The sequence below is a fragment of the Mytilus trossulus genome, chromosome 3 (assembly GCF_036588685.1).
Source record: "Mytilus trossulus isolate FHL-02 chromosome 3, PNRI_Mtr1.1.1.hap1, whole genome shotgun sequence".
Taxonomy (NCBI): domain Eukaryota; kingdom Metazoa; phylum Mollusca; class Bivalvia; order Mytilida; family Mytilidae; genus Mytilus; species Mytilus trossulus.
The window spans coordinates 57,920,237-57,947,849 of record NC_086375.1 but is presented as its reverse complement, the minus strand read 5'-3'; the positions used below and the strand labels follow the sequence as shown (position 1 = coordinate 57,947,849).

General features: G+C 31.2%; 1 protein-coding gene across 6 annotated transcripts; it reads left to right on the top strand.

Annotated features, from left to right (window-relative positions):
- The first annotated feature begins 20 nt into the window (after positions 1-20).
- Positions 21-26,776, top strand: LOC134711963 (leucine-rich repeat-containing protein 74A-like). 6 transcript variants are annotated; one of them, XM_063573013.1, is made up of 15 exons: positions 21-83; positions 1,453-1,865; positions 10,860-11,050; positions 11,833-11,940; positions 13,774-13,867; positions 16,561-16,610; positions 16,982-17,063; positions 17,468-17,553; positions 18,758-18,952; positions 19,402-19,494; positions 20,377-20,500; positions 21,605-21,640; positions 23,372-23,508; positions 25,488-25,567; positions 26,333-26,776. In XM_063573013.1, the coding sequence occupies exons 2-15, from the start codon at positions 1,520-1,522 to the stop codon at positions 26,718-26,720; spliced, it is 2,010 nt and encodes a 669-aa protein (XP_063429083.1). In that variant the 5' UTR covers positions 21-83; positions 1,453-1,519; the 3' UTR covers positions 26,721-26,776. The 6 variants fall into 6 exon arrangements, with proteins under 6 accessions (XP_063429083.1, XP_063429086.1, XP_063429088.1 ...); XM_063573015.1 differs by having other exon boundaries at positions 35-83; positions 1,513-1,865; XM_063573016.1 differs by lacking the exon at positions 21,605-21,640.
- The last annotated feature ends 837 nt before the right edge of the window (positions 26,777-27,613 follow it).

Here is a 27,613-nt window from a genome sequence, read left to right as displayed (position 1 = left end):
TCAGTTATTAAACAATGGTTAATCAATAGGAAATAAGGGTTACACGAGAGCACACTTGAATTCTATCAGCATTTTGATCTAGGGTAAGACTTTATATCTGTTATATTTGTATTTGGTGTTTTTTTTCGTTCAGTAACTTATTTTAGGGAAGTAGATTGAAAGTTTACTGCGGGGTTATTGAAAAGAAAAATTAAAGCTAAAATAAAAAAAAAATGTTTTCTTTATCTTTATTTCTATGAAAAATGTTTAAATTATTTTGCTTGTCAATTTAACTCGGGTTATAATATTGTCAGTTTTAATTGTTTTCTTGATTTCGGATTGCCTCCTTTAGTATTTTATTTCCTGACCTTTTTCAAAATTTCAAAAAGTTAAAATAATCAGGCACTATATATATAAAAAGAAGATGTGGTATGATTGCCAATGAGACAACTATCCACAAAAGACCAAAATGACACAAATATTAACAATTATAGGTCACCGTACGGCCTTCAACAATGAGCAAAGCCCATACCGCATATAGTCAGCTATAAAAGGCCCCGATAAGACAATGTACTAAAACAATTCAAACGAGAAAACTAACGGCCGTATTTATGATAAAAATATGAACTGTTTCAATATAATTTCATCCGATTCTGTTAAAAAAGAGAAACGGAGGTTATTGAATGGAAATAAGATTCAGGGTTCGTAAAGAAACCCAAAGACGACAAAAACAACAACAGCTGTCTGCAAAAAAATTAAAAGAAAATGAAAGTTTAAGAAGAATGAACCAATTACAACTGTGTTGATTTCAGGTTCTTGAAAGATAAGTAAATCATGATTCGCATGTGGCTTTAGTTGTATTGGTCAATATTAGTGCGATTTGGTGATTTCCCAATCGAGGGAAAACAGCCGGGATTGTGGCTACGTCAAGTTGGACTTATCAGAGGTTATTTGTTACATGTAACCTAATCATGATGGCGTCCGTATGATTTCCAAAGAAATAACTTTAACCTTTACATTAAAACTTACAAACAACGAAGCCTGAGATTTCCCCTCTTTTTTCCCAGTTAAGTTGAGAAAAAAATTCTTAAACATTAGATTTTCGACCTCCACTATAAATTCAAGCCTGTGTTATCATTTGTTTAAATTTATTTGATTTTATAGTTTAATTTTGAAATTAGGATGTCAAAATTCTTAATCTAAATTTCTCAGAAGTTACATAAAAGTTAGTTAGTATATAATATATCCCACAAGCTACTCGATTAATAGTATTAAATTCAAATTCCATTTTTGTTAGTTAAAAAAAAGAACAAATAAAATAAAATTAATTTGATTGTATTAAAAATCAAACGATTTAACTGTCAAATTTGAATGTATAACAAAATGCAACAATTTCATTACAATATATAATTTCGTTAATGACATTTTCCTTTTAAAACTATTTCATATGCACAAAATTTTAAACATTTTAAGGTATTATATACAAATATAATGCATGGTTATGTAACTTTATCATAAGATGTGGTATTCCAGATGAAATATGGACACCCTAACAAGTACCAGTAAATCGTTCTCCAGCACTACACAAAGTTATGATAACATTTCGGAAGTTGATGTTGCAAGTGCTTCAAACTCACATTGGCATGCAGTACGGAGAGACATATATGACAACATAATACATAAATCAAGAGTCTTCAGTCGACAGCAGTCAATTTATGACGATAAGAAAACGATTAAGAGCAAAGAATTAAGTTTCGTCGACTCAGGTTTAGACCAGAAGGAGAGTGATGATATTTCTGACGATGGCAGCGAAGGTGACAAAGCAAGCGACGATGAAGAAAAATCAACGACAAGCAGAGAATTTGACACAGACCTTGATGCTAGCGGTAAGGATTTTTCTTCATAAATTATGTACATTGTATGGTAATATACAAATGTATAGATATAAACAAGTCTTAAATGAAAACAACGTTCAAACCTAACTGTGATTGCGTTTGATAATAACGGCAATTTTTATTCGTATATATGCATGCAAAACACATTTCTTGGTAGATGGTTCTTAATGCGGCACATGCAACGTTTTCCTAAAGACAAAACAGGTGAAAAAGTATATTTTAACAAAACGCATTACAGTGGCGGATCCAGAACTTGACCTAAGGGGGGCCCGCTGACTGACCTAAGAGGGGGCCCGCTCCATTCATGCTTCAGTGATTCCCTATATAATCAACCATTTTTCCCACGAAAGGGGGGGGGGGCCCTGGATCCGCCTAATGGACTAGCTAGTGTTCTTAAACCATGTTCTTAAACCTGGCCTACAGTACCAATGTTTTTAATTGAATGATATTGTTATTATACTGTAATAACCATAGAGATGTGACGAAATTTGGGCAAATGAATTTGGGGTTTGGTTGTGTTGTTGATTCATAACTTTTTAAATGGTTCAGTAACAAATACAGTAATTTCCCTTTGACTGTATATTTCTTTTTTTAAGTCTTAGTTTTTTGTGCGTCAGGAGCGCTTTTCCTGAAAACCTTCATCAAGAACGCTGAAAAAAAATTAAAAAAAATTGCTTGAATATAATTATCGTCATGAGGAGCTATATAACTTTTAGGGATCGTATGAGAATAGAAGACAACTATCTTTTGTCAACTTTCTCCGGGTGAGTTTAGAGATTTGTTCTTTCAAATTATCAACGGAGAATTTAAGACCGCTATGCTATAAATCATATCAGTGTGAAAACCATTAAATTCCACCAGCGAACAAAGCTTGAAAAGCAAACCACACTTTCTAAATAGGCATGTCTTAGATGCATGATTTTTTTTATTAGTTGTTAGTGGCTTTGAACTAGCTATCAGATAACTGCAAGTACTCTCAGATCTGTTCATTGTATCTTTTTTGTGTCGGGATGTATAAGTACCTGGCCACGTCCACTTGTATTTTTGCCCATCTGATGAGTTAAGCCTTTTTCAACTGATTTTTATAGTTCGTTCTTATGTTGTACTGTTATACCACTGTCACAGGTTAGGGGAGGATTGGTATCCCGCTAACATGTTTAACCCCGTCACAATATGCATGTACCTGTCCCAAGTCAAGAGACTGCAATTCAGTGGTTGTCGTTTGTTCATGTGTTACATATTTGTTTTTCGTTCATTTTTTTACATAAATAAGGCCGTTAGTTTTCTCGTTTGAATTGTTTTACATTGTCTTATCGGGGCCTTTTATAGCTAACTATGCGGTATGGGCTTTGCTCATTGTTGAAGGCCGTACGGTGACCTATAGTTGTTAATGTCTGTGTCATTTTGGTCTTTTGTGAATAGTTATCTCATTGGCAATCATACCACATCTTCTTTTTTATATGTCGTATTTTGGATTTATCTTTCTCAGGAACGTCAGAAAAGGTAATATGTCGGCTATCACCATCAGGGATACAAATATTTGTAAAAAGTAAAAGTTAATTTCAAATTGATAAAAACAATAGTAAAATGCTTGAACTAGCTATACCGGTAGCATCGAGTTGCAAATCGAGATCTATGGTGATTCGTAGGTCTTATAGACTTTTGATTTTCTCGTGTTAACAAATTCATACAGCATTTACAAAGAGTTATATTTATTTAGATAAATTCAATACGCCAAACCCGCCTACAAAACCATATGTAAATGTGGCCATTTAAAGACAATTTTACAACATCAATAAATAATTGACAATTCAATTTTTGTATTTGTTTCAATTACATCTACCTTTAACGGATTGACAATGTTCTATTGATCTAAGCTAGACTGGAAAGCAGAAATGCATCAGATCAACACAGAATATGGATGTGTTTACATGCATAACTGTAATTTTCTTCCAAAAATAACCAATTTGTAGAAATTGATTTAAATTCAACTGCGGATGAAAACTATGAAACATTGTTAGTAAAATCTAACAATATTAATATTGTATCCGTTTTTAAATGTAAATTTCATATTAACACACACCCAATATATATCACATAAAAAGCACATTTTTCTTCCAAATGTCTTTTTAATTTGAATTTAAAAAAAAATGCTATTAACTTGCTAAAAAAAGTGATATGTTTCACATGATATAACAAAGTATAAATGGCGACAGGAAAATAATGAAACAAGTTTTTCATTAAAAGATCAAAACTCATCAGCAAGGCTCATTAAATATATGTACAATAATGATAAACAGAATCTTCAGCTTAATAATGCATGGAAATAATAAAAAGGTTTAAGTGAGTTCCGGTTCGGAAATAGAGATTTTTACGAAAATGGCCAATAAATGATAATGGCAAATACTAGTAGTTGTAGGTGTTGGATTTGTCACAAAAGAGGTAAGCTTTTTAATTTTTTGTCTTTTTAACGAAAAGGAAAGTTATAAAACATATCTAAAGAAGACAATTTATGTATAAACTGACGCCATTTAGATGACAAAATATACGGATATCCACCATGTTTGTTGATGAATATTCAGAGAAAAAAAATCTTCAAATAAGAAAATTTCTCCTTTTTTTCATCAATTTTCTACGAAGGACATAGTTCTTAGACTGCAGATGATTGTCATCTGAAACATGCACGCAATATTTGCCACTAAACGTTTAGCAACCAAAAATCAATCAATCAAAGTTTGGGTTTTATTAATACAATACCTGCACCATGGTTTTTTTTCTTTTTCTGTCAAATGATTTTAATTGTTTTTACAAGTTCGTTAGTTTTCTTCCTATATGTTGACCAATATTCATAATTGAGAAAATCAAGACAACATACATGGTTTATATAGGGCGGAGATTCTATCCCTATATGGTCTGAACACTATGTGTTATTTAATCTACGTATACTTCAATAAATGAACCTTTTGTGATATCAGTAGCTGACCATTACAGAAGAATGGTCAAAGGGGGATGGGGAGGTGGAAGCATGATGTCTACTTCTCTCAACCTTTTTTTAACGGTATTAGTTAAGGATGGAACAAATTTTCAAGTAGTTATTTGACAACGCAATACAATAACAGTGATTCTCTCTTCAAGGGTAAATGTAGCTAAAATCTTTATAGAAACGAACAAACTATTACTCGTGTACAGTACACGAATAATAGCTTGTTACTTGTACATATATAGCAACAAAAACAAGGAAAGTAAGGAAAGTATCAATTTTTGCTGGTCAAACTTTCTGTTGTCTATTTATATTTCATTAAGGTCAGATATGAAGCTTCACTTCAGTTTGAAAAGATGGTATGGAACAGATTGTGTGATACAAGAAAGAGGTTCGATTCAAGAAAGAGGGTCATTATGATAAAAAAAAATGAGAGTTTAAATGTACAGGATAGAGAGCTACCATTTGATTTTGATAGGGCGGGGGCTAGGATGAAATAAAAAACATAACAGGATTGGATTTTTGAAATCAAAGGTATCCCCCTTAATATGAAAGGAGCGATGCACAGCCAGTGCATGGTCGTTGGAAATCCAAATGACTTATGGACTTTTCTCAATATCAACGCTGAAACAGTTTCATATTTACTCAATAATGAAAATTAAGAGCTGTTTTAGTTGGCACAATAGTATTTAACCTTAAGAAGAGCGTTAATTATCAGCTTGAATAATGAAGTATTTATATTGGAGGTCACTAGAGGGGGTCTATAAAACACAGAGAGTCTGGATGCTTCATGATTCTTGAAAATGTAGAATAATTGCCAGTATCATGGCATTGAGGACTGTTCCACTTTACATACATTTTTGTAATAAATATTTACAGCAATCATCAGTAAATTAATATATTTCGGTGGAGTTCGGCATTTATAGAAGGCAACAATTAATTAAGAAACGGTAACAAACTGTTTTAATTCTATAATTGAACTTATCAAGTATTCATGAGAGGTTAACATAATTGATATAAAACTATCTAATATTAATGTGTTAATCAATACCAATGTAAGATGTAAGTTGAAATAGATTTTTTTGTTTCTTTTCAATCTATTCTTTTAATTCTAAATCATGACATTCCTTAACTTTCAGCGTCAAATATATATGCACATACGCATGTAGTTTAAGAGTTTAAACAATGGCATGAAAAATTGATTCCAAGTGACCTTTTAGGACAAAAAAATATTCTTAATTTTTCGAATATAAAGCACATGCATTTCGTTTTATTCTTCTGTAAATTGCCTTTTTTTTTTAAATTTTGCAATTATACTGGGGAGACAAAAATGCTGTTTATATTTACGGTATCGCCTAATTCGTTGCAAACTTTACTCGTAATAAGGAATCAATGATCTCGGGTGCTATAATTGGATGCGAGTGCAGTTTTCTTATTTTTATGCTCATTGAAAATGCTTAATAATTGAATCTACAGAATTAAAAGTAATCTAAAATTAAATATGGTCAAACAAAGGTATTGTTTTTAATAGAATATATGGAATTTATATCGCGTGATAAATTTACCAACCGCATAGACTCAATTACTTCAATATAGCTTATAATATCAAATATGCAATGTGGACAATATAAATTGCATAAATAAAATATGAATATCTAGAAATACAAATGGTTTAAAATGGAGAAACGATATATCATGAGAACATTTCCCAAGCGTTTTTCCCCTATGATTTTGATAAGAAACTGCTGTGTATTATTAACCAGAAAACACAATTTGGATTGAAAACAAAATATATAGTTTTTCATGAAAAAGGAACACACATTGTTAAGTAAGATATTGAAAGATGACATGTGTATAGAAGAAGATAAACTATACAGTGACAAGAAAAGTATGCATCAGAACATCAAACATGTAAGAGCTAAAGACAATAAGAGGGATACTTTTTAATGGAAGAAAGTTTTAGTTAAATTCTATAGAAATTCCATTTTAACTTTAAAGTGCAGTTAAAACAACCAAAACAATATCAACAATTCCGATGTACGTAACATTTAATAAAGCGAAAGAGGATAAATTACCATCAACAGATGAAACCATATAAGTGGATATATGCATGAAAAAAGTTCAGGATTTACCACATGGAGATCGAACCGCAAAATGATTATAATCGTACGACAGAAGAGTAAAATCAACTACAAAGCTGAATGAAATGTAAAAACTTAGAATAGAGTGATGTCTTATGAAAGTAATGATGAATATGTTGAAAACAAAACTACTTCATCAATTACAATGCTCAGGATAAATAAACTGAAGAGAGTTGAAAGTGCTAGCGTGAAATCAAAGAGAAATAGACAAATTACCACTTTACCATATAGGAATAGTCCAAAGAGAGGAATTATGCTGAATGAATTGGAAGAGGATCGTGAGTGTCTGTCACAAAGCACAAAACATTCAGGTCAATTTTCAGACATTTTTAGTGACGAGAATACCCTATACATGGATGAATCATTTTCTGAAAACAATGTGTCTAGTAGTTCCAGCACAATTGATTTTACCAGATCAACGAGTGATGCTCATAGCCCATATGAACAAAGAGATAACATGAATGCAACGTTGAATCAGTTCGGTAGAGAAAAGATATGTGTTTCGAATGATATAAACGTAACATTAGGAAACAAATGTGAAAATCCGCATGTTTCAGGTAACAATCACGTAGATAGATTTGATAAACTTAATAGTAAAATGTGTATAAACAGATCAAACACAGAACTATCTATAAAACAGAGTGATAGCAAACAGAAAATATTCACTTCTAACCCCGCCATTAACGATAATGTCAGTACCAATACTAACAAACAGAAATCGAATTCAATTATCAAACCTCAACTTAGTGCGACCATATACTCAAGTGACCGTGGTCAGACACATGACAATCCTAAACCCAAAACAATAACAAAATCTGGCTATTTAAAACATTCAGCTACAGGCAAAACATACGGTATGAATACATTAGCAATCAAAACACGGAACATTACAAATAAACAGTCTTTAAACAGATTCTATTATAAAGACGATGATGTTATGAAGAATTATATAACCAGATCAAAACCTGAACAAACACCATGTTTGAATGGCGTTGTTTCATCAAAGTCTAGTGATATCAGAAGTAAAAACCGGAGTAAAAAAGATAAAAGTAAATCTAGAGAATTTACATATTCCAACCATTATTCTGAAATATCAAATTTAGTGATTGGTGAAAAGGAACACATTGGATGTAAAACTATTAATAAGCAACATAAGCAACATACGCAACAAACAAAAAATGGAAGTTATAATTCTAACTCGAAACATAAATCTAATTTAAAAGGAGACATCTGCACTTCGGGTATTGACAAAACCAGTATATTTACTCCGGTAGACGGAAAAGAAGTTGACAAAAGACGTTCAAAGTTTGAAGATAAATCAGTTCAGACATCTGTAAACAAATTGGAATATGTGCAGTTACCAATACTATTCAATCCACCAAACTTAAAGAATGAATCAACTCGTTTAATTCGAGGACACTCGAAACAAAAACGTAAATCAAAGGAAATACGAAAGGAATTGGATGATCGTTTCGAAAGACAAGTAGTCGCTAGTATTCAAAAATCTAAAAGAGGGAAAAAGAAGTCAGAAATTTTTAACAAAGATGGTTCTATATTCCGACCCACACGGAAAAAGGCGAAAAACAAGATCGTGAGAAAACGAAAAATTGCGAGTCCTGTCACTACAATGGAAATTCAAAAGTTGATGGCATTTTCAACACACAAAAAACTATTTCAACAGGAATACATTCCAGCAAAAACTTGTAAGAATCAATTTATAGTATTAAAGGTGTCATAAGACCTACTACTTATTGTTAATTTGGATATAATTGATATTAATTTGATAAAAAATTAAAAAAAAAAAAATTTAACATTTATTTTGCATGATTTTGTTTAAAAAAAAAAAGAAATTAGTTATATTTTCATTAAATATTTTAGAAATGACGACAATTAAGATTAAAAGATTGTTAATCTTGACATTTCATTTTAGATGTTTATTTACCCAATAAGTATATTATAGCTGATTTTGTATTGCTTGGATATTAAATGTATTTAATTGACGTTTTATTTATCGTCAATTTCCGCATGATATAAATATATTAATCAGAAATGTTATAATAACTAATTAGTTTGACTACAATGCCTAAGGTTTCTTTAAAATATTAAATCCTTCTTTTCTAGTAACGTGAAATTCAATTAAAGTCTCTATATATATTGTGACAACAAAGTTGTTTTCGTGTTCTTGAAAAGAAACTGAGTTTCATAAAGCGATATGAGCTTTGACCATTGTTGAAGGCCGTACGGTGAACTATATCGGTCAATTTTTGTGTCGTTTGGTCTCTTGTGGAGAGTTGTCTCATTTGCAATCATACCACATTTTCTTGTTTTTATAATCAGAAACAAACATTCTTATAATTTGTCAGGCTAATTGTTTCATATTTATAACACTCATCTGTGGCGCTTGAATAAAGTTTGAAGCGGAAATCAATCCTGAAGTTAAGCAGCATAAGATGGTTACTTGACCAATAAAAATGCTATACACAAATTTGAATAGTTCGCGAGCTAAGATTTTTTGTTGTTGTTTAACACTTTATTCAATTTTGAATGTCCATCTAAAATCATTCTCAGATTCAGCGGGATGGAGAACCATGTACAAAATGCAATTTCCACAAAAAAAACTGATTGCTGTTTTACTTTTAATCCAACACGTGTTTTAACCATTTTATTTGGAAGTAAATCATGAGATTGATTTTGTTTAGTGGCTTTATTCAAGATATCGCAAATGATGAGTGTGAAACATTTGCTTGTTGCAAATACTTGACGTGATTGAATTCTTAACAGCCATCATAGATAACAACCGATCTACTTTTGTTTATAAGCATTTTGCATTTATCTTATCTTGAAAGTACCAATGAACTGGCTATTACAATAGACGTCATTAACATAAAGTCCACCAAAGTTTTCGCCAGCTTAAATCGCGGCTCGTGTCTATCTATTTTAAAGGAGCACTAGCTACGAGATATATAAAAAACTAAAGTAAATTTTTTGTTGTTATTAAATCAATAATGAAAGTGAAATAGTGAAATAATAATTCGCTTTTAGCACCCAAAATGGTTTAATTTTGTCAAATAAAGCGATGAAACATTGATACTTACTGTTTCACTTGCAAACTTGTGAATTAGCCGACCTCATTAAATCCGTATTCATGTGAACTTCAATTTAATCCCTCGCTAGAGATTGACAACGCATGCATTATATGTGTACAGTTTATTTAAAGAAAAAGAATGTCAACAATGAAAGTGAAACTACGGTAAATCATTTGATTACTGATTCGATCTATATAAAATCATTTTTATACGATTAAAAACAATGAGACACATAATTTTTTAATCTATAAGATAAAATCAAACCGACCTATAAAAATCCAATTGCACGTGTTGGTTTAATCTATTCATATCGTTATTTATGTTTACATCGCTTATATGGTCATTTGAGGTCAAATCAATAGATAATTAGATGGCGTCTGGACTAACATACACACGAAACGAACCTACATATTATTATCTATACCATGCTCTGTATACTGTTTATTTTAAACTTTTGGTAGGTCGGATAAATGTTTTACATTGTTATAAATCAAATATGAGAATTTGAGACAAATCGGTGACCATGAATTTGACAGCTAGTGCCCCTTTAAATAACCGTTTTCTGGTTTGAGGAAAATCGTGCTTGGTCTTTTTTTTAATTTCCAACCATTTCGAATTGACATTTAAACTGGTTATTCAAAACCACATTTGATATTATTTTTTACTTACTTTAGGTTACACTACATTAAGTTAGAATATACAATCACATACATTTATATTAAAGAAAAAAAATCATTATACAACTAATATATATTTTGCTTTTATGAATATTTTCTAGACGAAGGAGAATCAGAAGATGAAGCGAAAGAAGATATAGACATTGGTCATTATTCTTATATACATGCATGTGAACAATTAGGAAATCCTCCCATTCGTAAAATATTTGAACAATTGCAGACTCAGGAAATAAGCGTTCAGTATGTTGGACTTAACACTAACGATGTTATTGCTTTAGCGTACGGCCTTCTGGTAGGTATCTTGCTACTGCATGTAACTTCATTTTTTTTTCTAGAAGTGGAAGGGGATGGACTTTTTTCACAAAAAAGTATGTTTCAAATAAGATAAAGAAACCCATTACATGATTTCGTATTATAAAGATATCATGCCATGCTACATTCCAACTTCAAACAATAATATTCTAGACAAGTATAACCTTTGATTTCAACTGTAGTTAATTAAATAAAACACGAAAGAAACAAGAAAATTGAAATTCTCTTGCGTGCTACAAATGTATACAATGGTCTGATAGTGTCAGACAGGCGTTTCCATCTTAATATGATAGCAAACCAAAAAATCTAGTTCAGGCTTTATAAGTGCATATCAGTGATACATGTCTACCTTATTATTTATACAGTATTACGTCATTATGACAAATTGTACTCGAATACTGGTCAGGTACTCTGTTATTTAACTCCTTTTTAGATTTTTTCAGGTGATTCAAATTATATCTTCATCGGCGTGTGTCGGAATATAATCCATAGGGTGGTAAATGGAACTACATTTTAACAAAGCTGCACACTTTTCAGCACAAATAGCAATGATTAGATAGATATGTATTGTAATGATTTTGGAAGCATTGCATACCAAAGAGGTGTCCTAAAAAAAAAGACTTTTGTACGATGTTGAAGAAATGTTCTTAGAAAATTTTAGATATTAGAACTGAAATGCATAACAAAAGAAAAAATATTGTTGCATCATTAATTGCAACTGTAACTGTGCCATATGTAATAAGATATCATGCTTTATTTTAGCATAACAGTAGGGTGGAGAGTGTCGATATAGAAGACAACAGAATGAGTGAAGAGGGAATGCTGCATGTGATAGAACTACTGAATTACAACAATGTTATATCTAGCCTGGTAAGATACATACTAGTGTATATGTATGTAATTAAGTCGGCCTAATATCTTGACTTACATCTAGAAATTGACAATAAGGGTCGGTTGAAAACAAAATTTACGACAAAAGAGATGATTTCAGCTTTCCAATTGTGAACTTTCCATTTCTAAGAAGCAACATTCAAGCAGCACTTGCATATGGGGTATATATCTCCCAAATGATACGATATTCCCGTGCTTGCATTTCCTATCATGATTAACTTGATAGAGGGTGGATGCTCACACGGAAGCTATTAAACTAAGAGTTCAAAATGATGTAGTTGAAATCATCTCGTCGTAAATTAACCGTTTCACAAATGATATCGGATATTTTCCTTAAGTCGTAACTACAATCCCCTTCCCTTTCATGAATGTGACCTACCGAATTAGACTATTTACCAGATGTTTTATCACATTAACAATACGACGGGTGCCACATGTGGAGCAGGATCTGCTTTTCCTTCCGGAGCACCTGAGATCACCCCTAGTTTTTGGTGACGTTCGTTTTGCTTATTCTTTGGTTTTCTATGTTGTGCCATGTGTACTAGTCGGAACTAAACACATTTATTCAAAAACAGTTGTTGGCATGACACGGGTTATGTTCTTCTCATATATGTTATGATGGTATGATACTAAACCCCTAACGGGAAGGATTATGCCTGATATTCATATGATGAAATCATAATCTTTCAATCAGTTTAACTGAAGTCTGGAGCTGGCATGTCAGTTACAATATAACTGCTAGCAGTCTGTTGTTATTTATGTATTATTGTCATTTTGTTTATTTTCTTTGGTTACATCTTCTGACATCAGACTCGGACTTCTCTTGAATTGAATTTTAAATGTGCGTATTGTTATGCATTTACTTTTCGACATTGACTAGAGGTATAGGGGGCGGGTTGAGATATCATAAACATGTTTAACTTCGCCGCATTTTTGCGCCTGTCCCAAGTCAGGAGCCTCTGGCCTTTGTTAGTCTTGTATTTTTTTAATTTTAGTTTCTTGTGTACAATTTGGAAATTAGTATGGCGTTCATTGTCACTGAACTAGTATATATTTGTTTAGGAGCCAGCTGAAGGACGCCTCCGGGTGCGGGAATTTCTCGCTACATTGAAGACCTGTTGGTGACCTTCTGTTGTTGTTTTTTTATTTGATCGGGTTGTTGTCTCTTTGACACATTCCCCATTTCCATTCTCAATTTTAATGTTTGTTTGTTTGTCTTTTTCATTTTTAGCCATGGCGTTGTCAGTTTATTTTCGATTTATGAGTTTGACTGTCCCTCTGGTTTATCTTTCGTCCCTCTTTTATACAGTTAAATACTCACACTGCTATATAAAATAACTGAAGCTTGTATTTGATATTTTGCAACTCTTGTTAAAATTACTTAAGTTTGTGGTGAAAGCTCTGCAAATATTTACAAGGAAATGTTAATTTGCTAAGTCGTACTCACATTTCAAATGGACACTGCCTTGCTGATTATTAAGTATATAAGTGCAAACATATATACATTAAATGTCGACATTTAAAACAAAACTTCTTTCAGTGTACATATACACGTTCCTTCATTGCCCATACCTGTATTATATTTTAGTATTATTATGTTCATTTGTGTTTAAAACATTTGGGATCTTATCCAGGTCAGGATATCTGAACATTTCTTGTTCGTTTCTTGTCTTTATTTACATGTTCACATCTTCGAAGGATGGCGTTGCTCATGTGGTCTGCTATTATGTCTAAACCTTTTAATGTATTATCAATAGAACTACCATGATATTTTTGTTTGGCACTTATACCATATTTGTCCATTGTTTACAGAGTCTTTCCAACAACAGAATGACGGTCAACTGTGCAGGAATGTTGAAAGAAGCTATAAGTAATAATGCTTGGCTAACACATCTAAATTTATCAGGTAAGGACAAAATCAGTAAAATATAATTTATATATAGCGATACCAGATACCATTGCTATGAACATGTCTGGTAAATATTGATACCAAATGTCAATTCCATGAACAGGTATGAAAATATAGATATCAAATGGTATTGCCATGAACAGTTTTGGAATATAGAGATATTAAAATGTCCTTGCTATAATCAGATGTTTTAAATATCGATACACAATGTTATTGCCATAAAAGGTTTGTAAAATGGCGACATTAAATGTCATTGCCACGAAGAGATTTGAAAAATATCGATACCTAATTTCATTGACATGCACAGTTTTGGAAAATTACGATACAAAATGTCATGCCATTAAAAGGTTTGAAAATTATCGATACCAAATGTCATTGCTATTAAGAGGTTTGAGAAATGACATTGACCTTAGTAGGTTTCTCAAATATCGATATCAAATGTCAAGGCCAAAACAGGTTTGATCCGTTTCTGTGTGTGTTACATTTCAGTGTTGTGTCGTTGTTCTCCTCGTATATTTAATGCGTTTCCCTCGGTTTTAGTTTGTTACCCCGATTTTTTTTTGTCCATGGATTTATGAGTATTGAACAGCGATATACTACTGTTGCCTTTATTGGAAAAGAACGATGCAAAGTGTTATGTCATGGTTAGATTTGGGAAAGAACGATAGAAAGTGTAATACCATGGTTAGGTTTGGTAAAATAACGATAGAAAGTGTTAAGTCATGGTTAGGTTTGGAAAATAACGATACAAAGTGTTATGTCATAGTTAGATTTGAAAAATAACGATAGAAAGTGTTATGTCATGGTTCGGTTTGGAAAATAACCATAGAAAGTGTTTTGTCATGGTTAGGTTTGGAAAATAACGATAGAAAGTGTTTTGTCATGGTTAGGTCAGGAAAATAACGATAGAAAGTGTTTTGTCATAGTTAGATTTGAAAAAGAACGATAGAAAGTGTTATGTCGTGGTTAGGTTTGGAAAATAGCCAACACCTGATATTTACAGTTTGTTCTTATGTTTTGTTGAAAAAACACTGTCCCAGGTTAGATGATTGACCACACCGCCGTCTTTTGTGTCTGTCACAAATAAGAAACCTGTAATACATTGACTGTCGTTGGTTGTTGACTTCAATTATTGATATTTACTTCTTGTTTTATCTTGAATAAGACCGTTGTTTTCCTTCCGTTGTAACTTACTATACTGTATGAGTTATGCTCATTGTGTTAATTTTCAGGCCTTACAGTTACCTGTAAATGTTTAGTTTTAGTTCATTTGATCTCTTAGGATAGTTGTCTCAACATCCTATTTTTGAATTGGGAGAAAAAGCGATACCAATGTGAAATATTCATAAACAGGTTGTTAAAATGCTGCATGCTTTTTTTCCTATGAAACGGGCATTATCTAGATGCTTGGTTACTTCATTGGTATCATATTTTTTGCGTTTTGGAGACGCGTTTTTTTTCAAAAAAACTATCGGCTTTCAATTGAGATCAACTGTGCTTTCTTGGCGACTTGTTCCTTTATTCATATGCGACTGATGTCCTCTCACAAAATTATTCAAAGTTTGGTAACTATGTTGAACGCATCTTTTTAATTGAACTAAAGGCAACATCTGACAGATACAGCTAAATCTACTTCATATCTTGACTTTCATCTGGAAGTTGACAAAAGAGATGAATTGAGCTTCATAATTGGAAACATATAGAGTCCACAACTGTAACAAGTGTATTACGATATTTCTCCGCTCGAGACAGTTAAATTTTAATATTTAAAGGGCGAGGCTTGTCGAGCTTTTTAAATAATCAAAATTTAACTATTGAGAGTGGAGAAATGTCGTAATACACGAGTTACAGTGGTGGGATCTGTTTCTCTTATGATTTTTATCCTTCCTTTTCAAAGATTTGAGGAAACTTGTGTATAATAAGAAAATTCAAAAGAAATAAAAAAATTGATTTCACAATTAAATTTAAACCAATCATTTGCCGAGAATAGATTTTTCACTAGTTAGGAGACATATTATTATCACACCGGTCAGGAAATGTGAAAATAGCACAATAAACATTAAAGGAGTTATATTTCTAACATTCAAGCAGCACCAGAACATACAGTTTTCTCTCTTAGTTGTTTATATCTAAAGAGCTTGAATTTCCTTTCATGATTTCCCTGATGGAGGGTTGCTGCTAACAATGAAGCTATTAACCCATAAATGGGACAAGACAGATGGTTTATTTGTCTATAATTGATTTATTTTATTTTATCAAACAAATTATCTTTGTATAATAGATGAATTTGTAAAATATCATAACACTTTCAATTATACCAGTAATGTAAAAACACTAGTCATTTATAGGAATTATATATAACAACCAATTATTTTTAAAAGTGGTTGCTCACTAACCCTAACCATAAACTTTACTCTAATTCACATGTAATCCCTAATTAAAATTATGCAAACTCACTATTACACATACATCGGGATGTTTGGTTGTTCCCATATTGATACACAAGTATTCTTCACAACTCATTTTATTCAAATGTATCAAAATCTTATAACATTTACTTAAGTTGCCTTTTTGTAGTAACAGACATTAAAGAATTGAGCACATAGGTTCAAAGCACAAAATACGATTATTGCATATCGTGGTAATATTACTAAAATTTAATTGTGACATCACTTTTTTTCAACATATAGGTACGAAATTTGGCGACGATGGAGCGAAACATTTAGGCTTAGCAATAAGAGTAAGTAAAATGTTTTGCAGATTTTGAAAAAGAAATCAATATTTTCAATAACACATATTTTAAACGTCTCAATTAAGATTTGCCTGCTTTAAATGTTTGCCAGTCATCAGTTACCGATTGTATTTACTAACAAGCGTATAGCTTTTTCATATACTTTTGTGGATACAACACTTTTGAACTCTCATTTAACAATTTTTTTAAACTTACAATTCAAGGTGAAGTCAATTTTCAAAATAAGAATTTTCGGTAAATATTTCGTTTATAGAGCTATATCAAACGTTCTGTTATATGACGACTTAAGTTACTTATACTTATACAACTCGACTATTGAATATTTTGTTAAAACATTTTATTTGTTTTATATTCTATAGTCTAACATTTCCATAATATGGATGAATCTAAGTCACAACGACATAGGCGTTACTGGAGCACAACATATCGGAAGAGCGCTTTGTAAGTATGTATAGAATTAATTGGAACATTTTCATCAATAAAACAATGTTATAATTAAATGATCAAAGCACATACTGATGTAATTGTAAATCTGTTTGTTTAGTAACGAGATGTTTATTTTCTATGAAGCATTACAATAAGATTTTCAATTCATTGTATTGATAATTGTGAAAACAACTGAAATACTACTGAAAACGATTAAAAAGTGTTAACTGTTTTCTTTTTGGCCTTTCAATTGATTATATTTCATCGTTGACTTGCATATATATAAATGTATGTAAATGTATGCTGTCTGATTAACGTATATCCCACTGATTCTTTTATAATAATTTTTTATGTTCAGCCTGTATTAATATACATTGCTATGATAATTTTTTGTATTGTTTTCTTTTTAATTATATCAGCCATAAACGATACACTAGAAGTTCTAGACTTGAGCTGGAATCATATTAGACGCATGGGAGCTCTCGCAATATGTAAAGGCTTACAGGTACTTTTACTTTGAGACACCTTTTAAAATTAAATCGTAGACCAAACGCCAGTACTGTTTATCTGTACATACATGTATGTTTTATATGTAACTAACGAGAGAAAAAGAAACACCTAAATTTTCATTGATTTATTGATTGTCCTGCAAACAAAGAGGCTTCTTCTACATCTACAATAGAAGTCAAACGCTTGACAGTCATACAACACAAAATATAACGCTGAATAACTGAATAATATTTAATATAAAGGCGAATTTAGGATTTAAAACATGAAATTAACAATAAATATTACTTTTGACGTTATAAAAAAAATTATTACAAGCTTTTATATCAAAGACATGCGCTCATGTCAAGTAAAAATAACAATGAAAATTTAATTTTTGCCATTTCATAATTTACAGCAGATAAATTCAAATTGCCAAGTGGTTTATATCAGTATTATTTCAATTATGTCATCTTAGCTTGGAGATTCTATCTTTTTTTTTAAAAGAAGCTTATATCAACCATACAACTTATTCTGACTGAATAGAATCAATTTCTGGAAAAGCATGACAAAGAAACGATAAATAGTCGTTACAAGAACTAAGAAACATGATGAATACCATAGATACGAAAGATGCCAGAGGTGGAGTCAAACTCATAAATCGAAAATAAACTGACAACGCCTGGCTAAAATTGAAAAGACAAACAGACAAACAATAGAACACATGACACAACATAGAAAACTAAAGAATAAGAAACATAAACCCTACCAAAAACTAGGGGTGATCCCAGGTGCTCCGGAAGGTTAAGTAGACCCTGCTCCATAAGTGGCACCCGTCGTGTTGCTTATGTTATAACAAGTCCGGTAAATAGTCTAATTCGGTAGGTCACATTCATGAAAGAGAAGGTGATTGTAGTTACGACGCGAGGAACATATCCGATATCGTTTGTGAAACGGTTATTCCATTACGGTCAATCAACTCGTGATGGCGTCGGCCGTAAACCATCCATGCAGTTATAAAAAAAAGATGAAACAAAAATGTATATGCAGTAGCTGTAATAAAAAACCTCTGGTAAAATGGGAGACACACATAAAAGGAAGGCTGATTGAACGAACAGTGCTTGGGACATTTATTTGTGTGGCCCTTTGTATAATTAAGCTTTGCTTGATGAGAGAGGACACTCATAAACCAATTATAATTTAGTAAATTTTATTTTTTCAAGGAAAACTCTTCAATAGTGAACTTCAATTTATCTATGAATGGCTTCGGTATAGAGGGAAGCTTGGCTTTAGAGAATGTTTTTAAAGAAAACATGTCGCTGAAGTGTATTGACCTATCAAATAATCGTATCAATTGGGATGGTCTTGTATATCTTACCAGAGGACTACGAAAGAACAATGTGCTTAGGATTCTCAAAGTAAGTTGTATCACTATCATATTACTATAGCATACACTCATAACACATTTGTTTTCATCAAATCACTGTAAAAGAATATAGGTTTTAGAGTTAATAAGATTTGTATTAGAACAATTAACTAAATACTACTTGTGATCATGTACATCTGCTATATATCTTAAATCAACAATATTATTGATGATATTTATATAGAAAAAACATGCATCTAATGGTATCTTAATGCTAAAGAGATGATACTTGTTACATTTTTTTGACTGAATATCTGAGGTGACATTTTTGTTTATTTTGTTTATTAGGTTTTTTAAAAATACATATTAAATTCCTCAAGAAGACGTTTTACGTGTTCATAAGATATGTCCACATAAAATCACACCAAACTAAAATTATGTAAACGCGCATACATTCTAGTGAAATCAAATTCCTTTAAATTACATTTCTTACTGTTGTAGCTTGGAGACAACCCATTACCTGTTGATGGGATACAGAATCTTTTACACGCAGTTTCCAGTCACAGGAGTAACTTAACTCATCTTAGTCTTGAGGTATAACATTTAATTAGAGGATATTGTTCAAATAAAACCAATATTGTAATGTTTTTACTATCATTGATAACTTCATAAAGTAATTGGAAGGGCTCCTTACATGATATGATTTTGTTGAATGTCAGCCTGACAATGGTGTACCAAATATTACTCTTGATGGTAGCCATTAACTGTCACTTGTACTGTTACACAGGTTTCTTCATATGAATAACCAAATATTTGAATACTAGTACCTAGTAGAAACATATTTAAAATGTATTTACAAAGACCGCAAACAAATTACGATCCGTTTCCTTGTGTTTTATCTTCATTTTTGAATAAGACAAGTTATATGAGAGGGACGCAGTAACAAATCAGGAAAATTTAACACAATGTCTTATCTTTTTGAATTATAAGCCATACATGTGGAGAATTGCCAATAGTTGTAACAAAATTCAATGTTCCCCGACGAGCCATCACCGAATGAAACTTATAGATGAATGTGTATGTACATGAACAGCACGAGGGACAAATTTTAAGCTAGATCTGCCAACCCCTCTGGATCACCACGGTTTTATGTAGGATTTGCAATGCGTAGTTTATACTTAAACTCAGTTGTATTGTTGGGTCTATTATATTGGTTCCTCTCCATTTTTCATTTTCTTTGTGTTTTAAATGTTTCTGATGTTTTCTTATTGTTTCTCTTTCAATAATGAATCAAGTAATACAAAAAGAGATTAATATAAGATTTAGATATCAAATAAAAATATCATATATAAATAGTCATTGTGTTATTGTTTAATTAGAAAGAAAAGTTCAACCGTAAGTTATTGATGAAACAATAATTCTGCATTTAGAACAAAAGTGTTGCTTCAAATATCTAAATTATCGATTTCATTATAGAATGTTCCGGTCAACGTTAAAGTTATGGAGGAGGTTCATATAATAGCTTCAAGACGATTGTTTACTATAACCCATGGCGGTGTGTTGGACTCAACTGACATGTTTGGCATCAAAAGAGGTAGAGGTAGGTCCAATTTTCATGGAGGATATATGCATATTTTTGAATTGTATGATTATATACCCTATCTATATCATTTCATCAATATTCATTGAGCAGGGACTTCCGCAGCACATGACTTCACCAAGTGTTGATGGGATGATTCATGTTGCTTGATTTGTGGTGTTGTTTCATCTGTAAAGTGTTTTAAATAACCATGGTGTTCTCTGTTTTTATCTGACATGTGGGATTTCTTCTCCTTGTTAAATGTCATTATGAAAAGATCCGAGATAAGTATTTGTCAAATGTCCTGAAAACTTGCAATGGTACAAACATTAAACCCTTTACAGAATGCTGGTCTCAAAAGATTTTGGCTATTCTATGTAGACTTTTCAAATATTGATGATCTTAAAGAAATGCGTATTTGGACTTCTAATATTTTAAAAGTACCAGATAAAGGATTTTACAAAACAAGTGTGTTGTACACACTTAATATTATGCAAGTTCAGACGTTTAAAGCGATAAGGTCAAATGTCAGATGATGTAACATATTCAACTATTTTTTAGTAAAAGCAGCTATGGACAAAATAAACGATATTTTATACACACGTGTTAATGTCAAAATAAGTGGTATCTGCTAGGCGTATTTAAATATTCACAAGAAATGATATTGCCAAAATATAGGATTGTTTTCTGTTAAAACATAGGTTATTTTAATTTTTTCAGGGTTTGAAAAAAATCAATAAGGAGAAGAACAAGTAACTGTTCTTGCAGTTCTATAAGTTAAAGGCACTTTTACTGAATACTTTTTTAAAGAAATATTGATAATGGAGCTATTTTTAAATTGTTATTTTTTGTATTATAAACTGCATACTTTAAGAAAAGATCCATATGTGTGTCGCTTTATCCGATTGTTGAAGACTAAAATTAAAACTACAAAGCAAAAATAAAAATGTATAATTTAGGGCATAGGGATCTAAACATTAACCGTATCTGAAACACATACTTGTTAGTTAATCTAGCTTATTTTTCAATGCGTACCTGGTATTTCTATGTCTTGACTGTATGTGCATATTACTTATTGATTTGTCTGCAGTGTGATAATCAAGTATTTTAATGTGTAACTTTCAGGACCAAAATATATTAGTACTTTAAGCGTCATTCACAGTAAGCTTTATCCGTTGTTTGTTGTTGTTTTCATACTTGAATGCCGAATGATGCATGCATTACATATTTTATCATTGATTACTGACTTTCAGATTGCTAGCTTTTGACATTTAACATGACAACGATATAACTGGACTTAATTTCATCATTCACATATCAGCTAATAACTTATGTAGTATATGTTTCACTAAAAAATATGATTGGAAAATTATGGTAAGGTTTATACACTCAAATGAAAATTATACTTTCTAAAATATGTGCATCCGAGAATTTTTTTGGGGGAATTTCAATATCTTTATCACGAATGTTCAAACATCGAAACATTGATATAGTACATATGCATCATGAATATGACATAAGCGATATGTCCAAAAAATAAACCTTCGCGGCTTGCTAAAATATTAGACAAAATGAAACAAAAGCCCTTTCGCTATTTCGTAACACGGTAGTATATACTTTCTAGCCAGGTATATTGTGGTTACATTTTAAGATGCAATGTACTTATCATTAAATAAACAACTGTGCCAAAATCTAGAGTAATTAGATATGGTATTAATGCAAGTGAAACCACTATATAGCAGAAATCAAAAGATAAGAATGTAAAAATTATACACAAGTTTGGATTATCTAGATTGAATATATATATTTAGTATTAAATTTTTATTTAGTTTTGTATATACATAAAGGCATATCTTAATATACAATTTAATATAAAACTAGTCTTAGTAGCCTACTTAAAAATATACAGTTTTGTACAACACGAAGAGTTATAAGGTAGTAATACTATATCCGAAGCACATAAAACTTGTATTTATCACGTGCAATCTTGTTACCTATCAATATATAGAATATAACCTTTTCGAAGTAATATCCAAAGACTAATATGAGCTTTTTACATTTCTTAATGATGATCAATGATGTCTGACGCTCGTACTTGGCCATAGGCAACTTTTGCGAATTTTTGTTTTTTAATGACCCCCGATTTCATATTTGAGTTGGTGTTCAAACTGTTTAGCGCCACTAATGAGTCTGCTGTAGACGAAATGCAAATCCGGCGAACAAAATTATTAGCCTGGTATCTTTGATGCTACTTGTATAAACTAAAAAGAAATAGAGTCGATTCTAACTATAATGAATTTGAAGAAGGGCAAATAACTAGCCTCAATATCTTACATTTGTATCTGAGAATCAATTCATAAAAGATTATTTTTTTCTTGAAATAACTATTATAACTAATATTTTTGTATAAATATATGATCACGACACATAAACACGTAACATTTAATATATTTCACATGTATTGCCAACCACAAATATTTAAGCTACAACAAATGTAATTTATATCCTAATGAAGCTTATATCTCTTTCACACTGTCAAAATGAATAATTCTATAACTTTATATTGTAGTTTCTGTTTCCAATTTTATTTTCTTATACTCATTGTCAATACAACGTTGCAACTATCAACTTGACAGTTAGACGAAATTTTTGTTGTAACAAAACTTTATGAATTAAATCCATGTCAACATTGGAACTGATAGTGTATATATAAACGATATCTGAAAAAAAATAAAAGAGATGTTTGTCAGATTGTACTGATCAAGTTTAGAAGATTTTTATTATATTTGCAAATATTAAGATATTCTTTTTTCTAAAGACATTTTAAAATTGTCAATAATAAGGAAATTAAGAAAAAGTCTTTTTAAAATGTGTTTTTGTTTTTATTTTCAGAGAGAAGGGAGGACCCCTTCACACTGTTGATACGATTTATTGGGATGATGGGTATCCGAATATTGGACTTATTTCGCATTTTCGAAAGTGGTGCACAATCTACAGTATCAAAAGATAACTTTATCAGAGGAGTAAAGGTAATTACTCCATCGTGTGTTTATACGGATTTACACAATTTTGTATACCCTCCAAATGTTTATTTTTAAAATGATACAGCGTTCAGGTATTTGTATGTAAAACTGTTGAGAGTTAGATTAATATTCAGTCGGTTGTTGAAGGGACGTAATAAATACAAAGTACAAACATATTAAGCCGATGTTTACCGATGTTAAAATCTCGTAAATTAATTTGGAAGAGACAGATAAAGTTTACAAAGAGAAATAACACAAACTTTAATATTGTTCATGGTAATCGTTTTTCTCTTCACTCTCTTAAAGCTGTTTGTGTATAAGGAGCCAAACCTGTTAATGAGGTCCACATAGTGTAATCATGCCCAAGCGTAACGTATTAACTGCAAACACCAGACGACGAAACAAAAGAAGTTTACTGTTGAGAAATCGGAAGATGATAATTTGAAAGTAAAGTAATCATTTATTTTAAACAAAACATAAACATCAGTATACCTTCAATTAATGAAAGCTAACTTCATGTTAATAACCACATGCATTCAAATAAAAAGGGCTAGTCTCAGTCAGCCATGATAGTAAGAATACACAGTGTTTTTTTTTATAACTTAAGGTCAAGCAGAAGTGACAATTGTAAAAACAAATATTTAAGTGAAAAAAGGGCTGGTACACTTTAATAGCAACAATTGTTTCTAATTTATAAACGGACAAAGTAAATATCAATAATTAGTAGTGTACGTGCATTTGGAATAAAAGCAAGTTGGTTCCCATGTTTGAATTAATACCGTTCCTTCATACTTTATCTTCATTTTCGTTTAATTTCATTCATCCTGAACGATGACAGTGATAAAGTCGTTAAACAAAGGGATTAATGATAGTATGACTTAAAAAGCGAACGTAATTGAAATAAAATTTCATATGGCAGAAAATTGCATGTTAGTTTATGTCCGAATTTTAGATAATATTGCTTTTACTTCTGGCACTATTTGGGCTCAATTTATATTTAATTTTTTAAATTGACAATACTGAATAAGCTTTGTATAATAATTTTATACCCATTAATGATGAACATTCAGAATAAGGAATTGAAGGTGTAAATTCACAAAAGACACAGAAACCAGACTAACGAACAAAACATCAAAGGTCTTCAAAGCAGCAAGAAAATCCCTCACCCGTATACTAAACCAGATAATTTGAGTAAATGAACGTAACACTAAACCCCGAAACAAACAAATGAACTAAAACAGAAGTTACAGAAGACTGAGAGAGGATAGAAGTTCAAAATTTTGGTCAGGCTAATAAAATGCCGCTGGTTAAATATATTTTGTGAGATGAACCCTCTACCTACCCATTTACCAGAAATACCCGCTATAGATATCCGAAAAAAGGTCATTACTAAACCAAGTATTGAATTTATTATCCATACAGTGTTTACAATTGACGTTTGTCCAGATTCACATCTTAGTTGTCTACCCTTTACCAAGAAAACATACATAGGATAAAAGTTTATGAAGTAATATAAAAAAGGAAACTATAGGATATTTTGATAAATTAGTATGAACATGGTATAGAATGACTTCGTATTAACCTTTGTTGTGATTGGCTAACAGTATTTTAGTCTAAAATTGCAAAATGAAGCCTTTAAACAGAATAGAAAAAACCCAACAAAGAAGTCATGACATAAGATAACACATGAAGTGGGTTAGGCTTGTATACATCTTTATGTATATTTCTATCTTCGATCCTATTCAACACGAAAATTAAAAAAGGGTTTTCAATTTATCAAAGTGAGTGCTTTAGTTTTCTCTGGGGTGTTTTGCATATTGTTGTTTTTCTTTTGTATTACCTTTTCGAAAATCATAAACAGATTATAGTTATCAATCTCCATCCATTCATTTTATAAATTTTGTCCGCATACTGTCTCTCATGGATAGCATTCTAGTGCATGCATTATCTGATATAACATAAAAAAAAGTTGTTTTTTTATCTAGAAAGTAGGAGCTCCACTGAGTGATAGAGAAATTGAGCTAGTTGCAAAAAGACTTGCTCGAAAAGGACAAATCAGTTACAGGTAAACAAAAACGGTACAAATAATGGTTTTAACTTCTAAAATATACAATACTCTATGTTTAATCCGACAACAGTAACATACAAAGTCCAATTGTATGAAAAATAATTATATAAAAAAATGGAATTGTGAATGAGTTTATTGGTGTTTAAATTCGACGGACCGATTCACTCACAAATTGAGGACTTTATGCTACTTTTATGAGTATGAAGACCGAGTTTACATATAAACAAACTCCGTAAAATAATCTTTATAACTAATATTTCCATTAAAGTATTAAATGTTATGTTGAGACTCGAAGAATTTATTTTGTCTGAAATTGAAACACTTCATAGTTCTGGCGCAAAACAAAAAAGAAATAGGACTTAACATTCACCCTTCGAATATTTCAAGAACAGTCTAGCTTTATTACACATTAAAATAAAAAAAAACACATGTTAGCTTTTTAACGCAAAATATAAATTAAGCAAAACATTTCAGTCCAAAATCAAACTTTTAAGATTTTGTTTTTTGAAAAATTGAGACACAAGATACAAAAGGGACGATAACAAATCATTAGACGAATAAAATACGAATGTAATTACTATCACAATAAAATAAAACGAAAAGCCTATATTTGTCTGCGTTTGTTTTGGTATATATACAGTAAAACAAAGGTATGTCGTTGGCCCTAGCCACCTCTGATCTTTTTGTTTTGAATGTGAACTTTTCAAACATGTGTGCATGAATTGTGTAATAATAGTATTATATTTGTATATATATTTGTAGCATATTGGCCAATGGGGTACGAAATCATATGAGAGAAGAGAAAAAAGAAGATAAGCGGCAAGAAACAATTGAAGTGAAAAAGCAAGAGCACCGCAAAAATTTCCTAAAATCAGACTTAGGGGAAGTTAAACCCCCAGACGTGAAGGAACTAACAATGTATAAAACTGTGGCGGGTAAAAACTTTGCCCGAATAATGAGTTCTTCGAACATGTTATCTAGTAGGAAAGAATCGCCATCTCCAACTTCTAGCCGTGTTTCACTGTTACCAAGACTAGTTGACAAAATAGTTACCATCAACAGATCGGCCAAATCAATATTATCACAAGAAACGCACAGACTGGAATCAGCTAAACGACGTAAAAGACAAAAAATATTCAGCATTGTCTGAATTTGTTATGCTTATTAATTCGTTGTTATTATAATAAAATATATTACTTATAAAGAGTACCGTTTATAACTGAATAATTCCCGATTAAATAAAAAGCAAATGTTTTATCCTGATATATTTTCTAATTATGAGATGTCTAAAGGAAAAGGATAAACAACAAGAAATATAAACTTGTAGCCCACCAGCAATGGTTTTCGAATCAGTTCAAGAAAAATCAAAATCAAAGAGAAAACTATATGGTACTGCCGCGTTATAACATTGTACTAATGTGTGATTATATTAATTTAAGGAAAACCGTTTATGATAGGTTAACAGTAAAATTACATTAAAAATTGAAATGTAAAATCTCTTATTAAATGAGAAAATAATAAGCTCAAACACATCAAACGAATTGTCATAGTCATGACTTTGTATAAAAGATATTTGGTATCAGTTTTATGAGCATTGGAACATCTAGTTTACTTTTTAGTATTTCACAATGCTCTTCCACTTTTATACTTGTTTTGATTTCTAACTATGTTGATATGAGTCTTAAGCAGACATAACGCACGTCTGGTGTATCAAAAAATAACCCTAGTACCTTTGATAAGTATTAACATCACCGGGTCGATGCAAGTTCTGGTGGACCTTTCTTCCCCGAGGGTGTCAAAAGCAGTCAGCACTTCGGTGTTGACATGTATATCAATTGTATGGTCATTTTTATTTATTTTCTTTATGGATGATTTGAAATACTAATGGGTTTCTTATCCCAGACATAGATTAACTTAGCCGTATTTGGCACAACGTTTTGAAAGTTTTGGTCCTTATTTCTCTTCAACTTTGTACTTGTTTTGCTTGATTACTATTTTGATCTGAGTACCACCGATAAGACTTATGTAGACGAAAAGCGCGTC

Bases quoted from the DNA above. Each gene is read 5' to 3' on its own strand.
- LOC134711963 (XM_063573013.1), top strand. From the start codon at position 1,520: ATGGACACCCTAACAAGTACCAGTAAATCGTTCTCCAGCACTACACAA. The intron at 11,051-11,832 runs GTAGGTATCTTG...GCTTTATTTTAG, and splicing joins CTTTAGCGTACGGCCTTCTG to CATAACAGTAGGGTGGAGAG. The intron at 25,568-26,332 runs GTAAACAAAAAC...ATATATTTGTAG, and splicing joins AAAGGACAAATCAGTTACAG to CATATTGGCCAATGGGGTAC.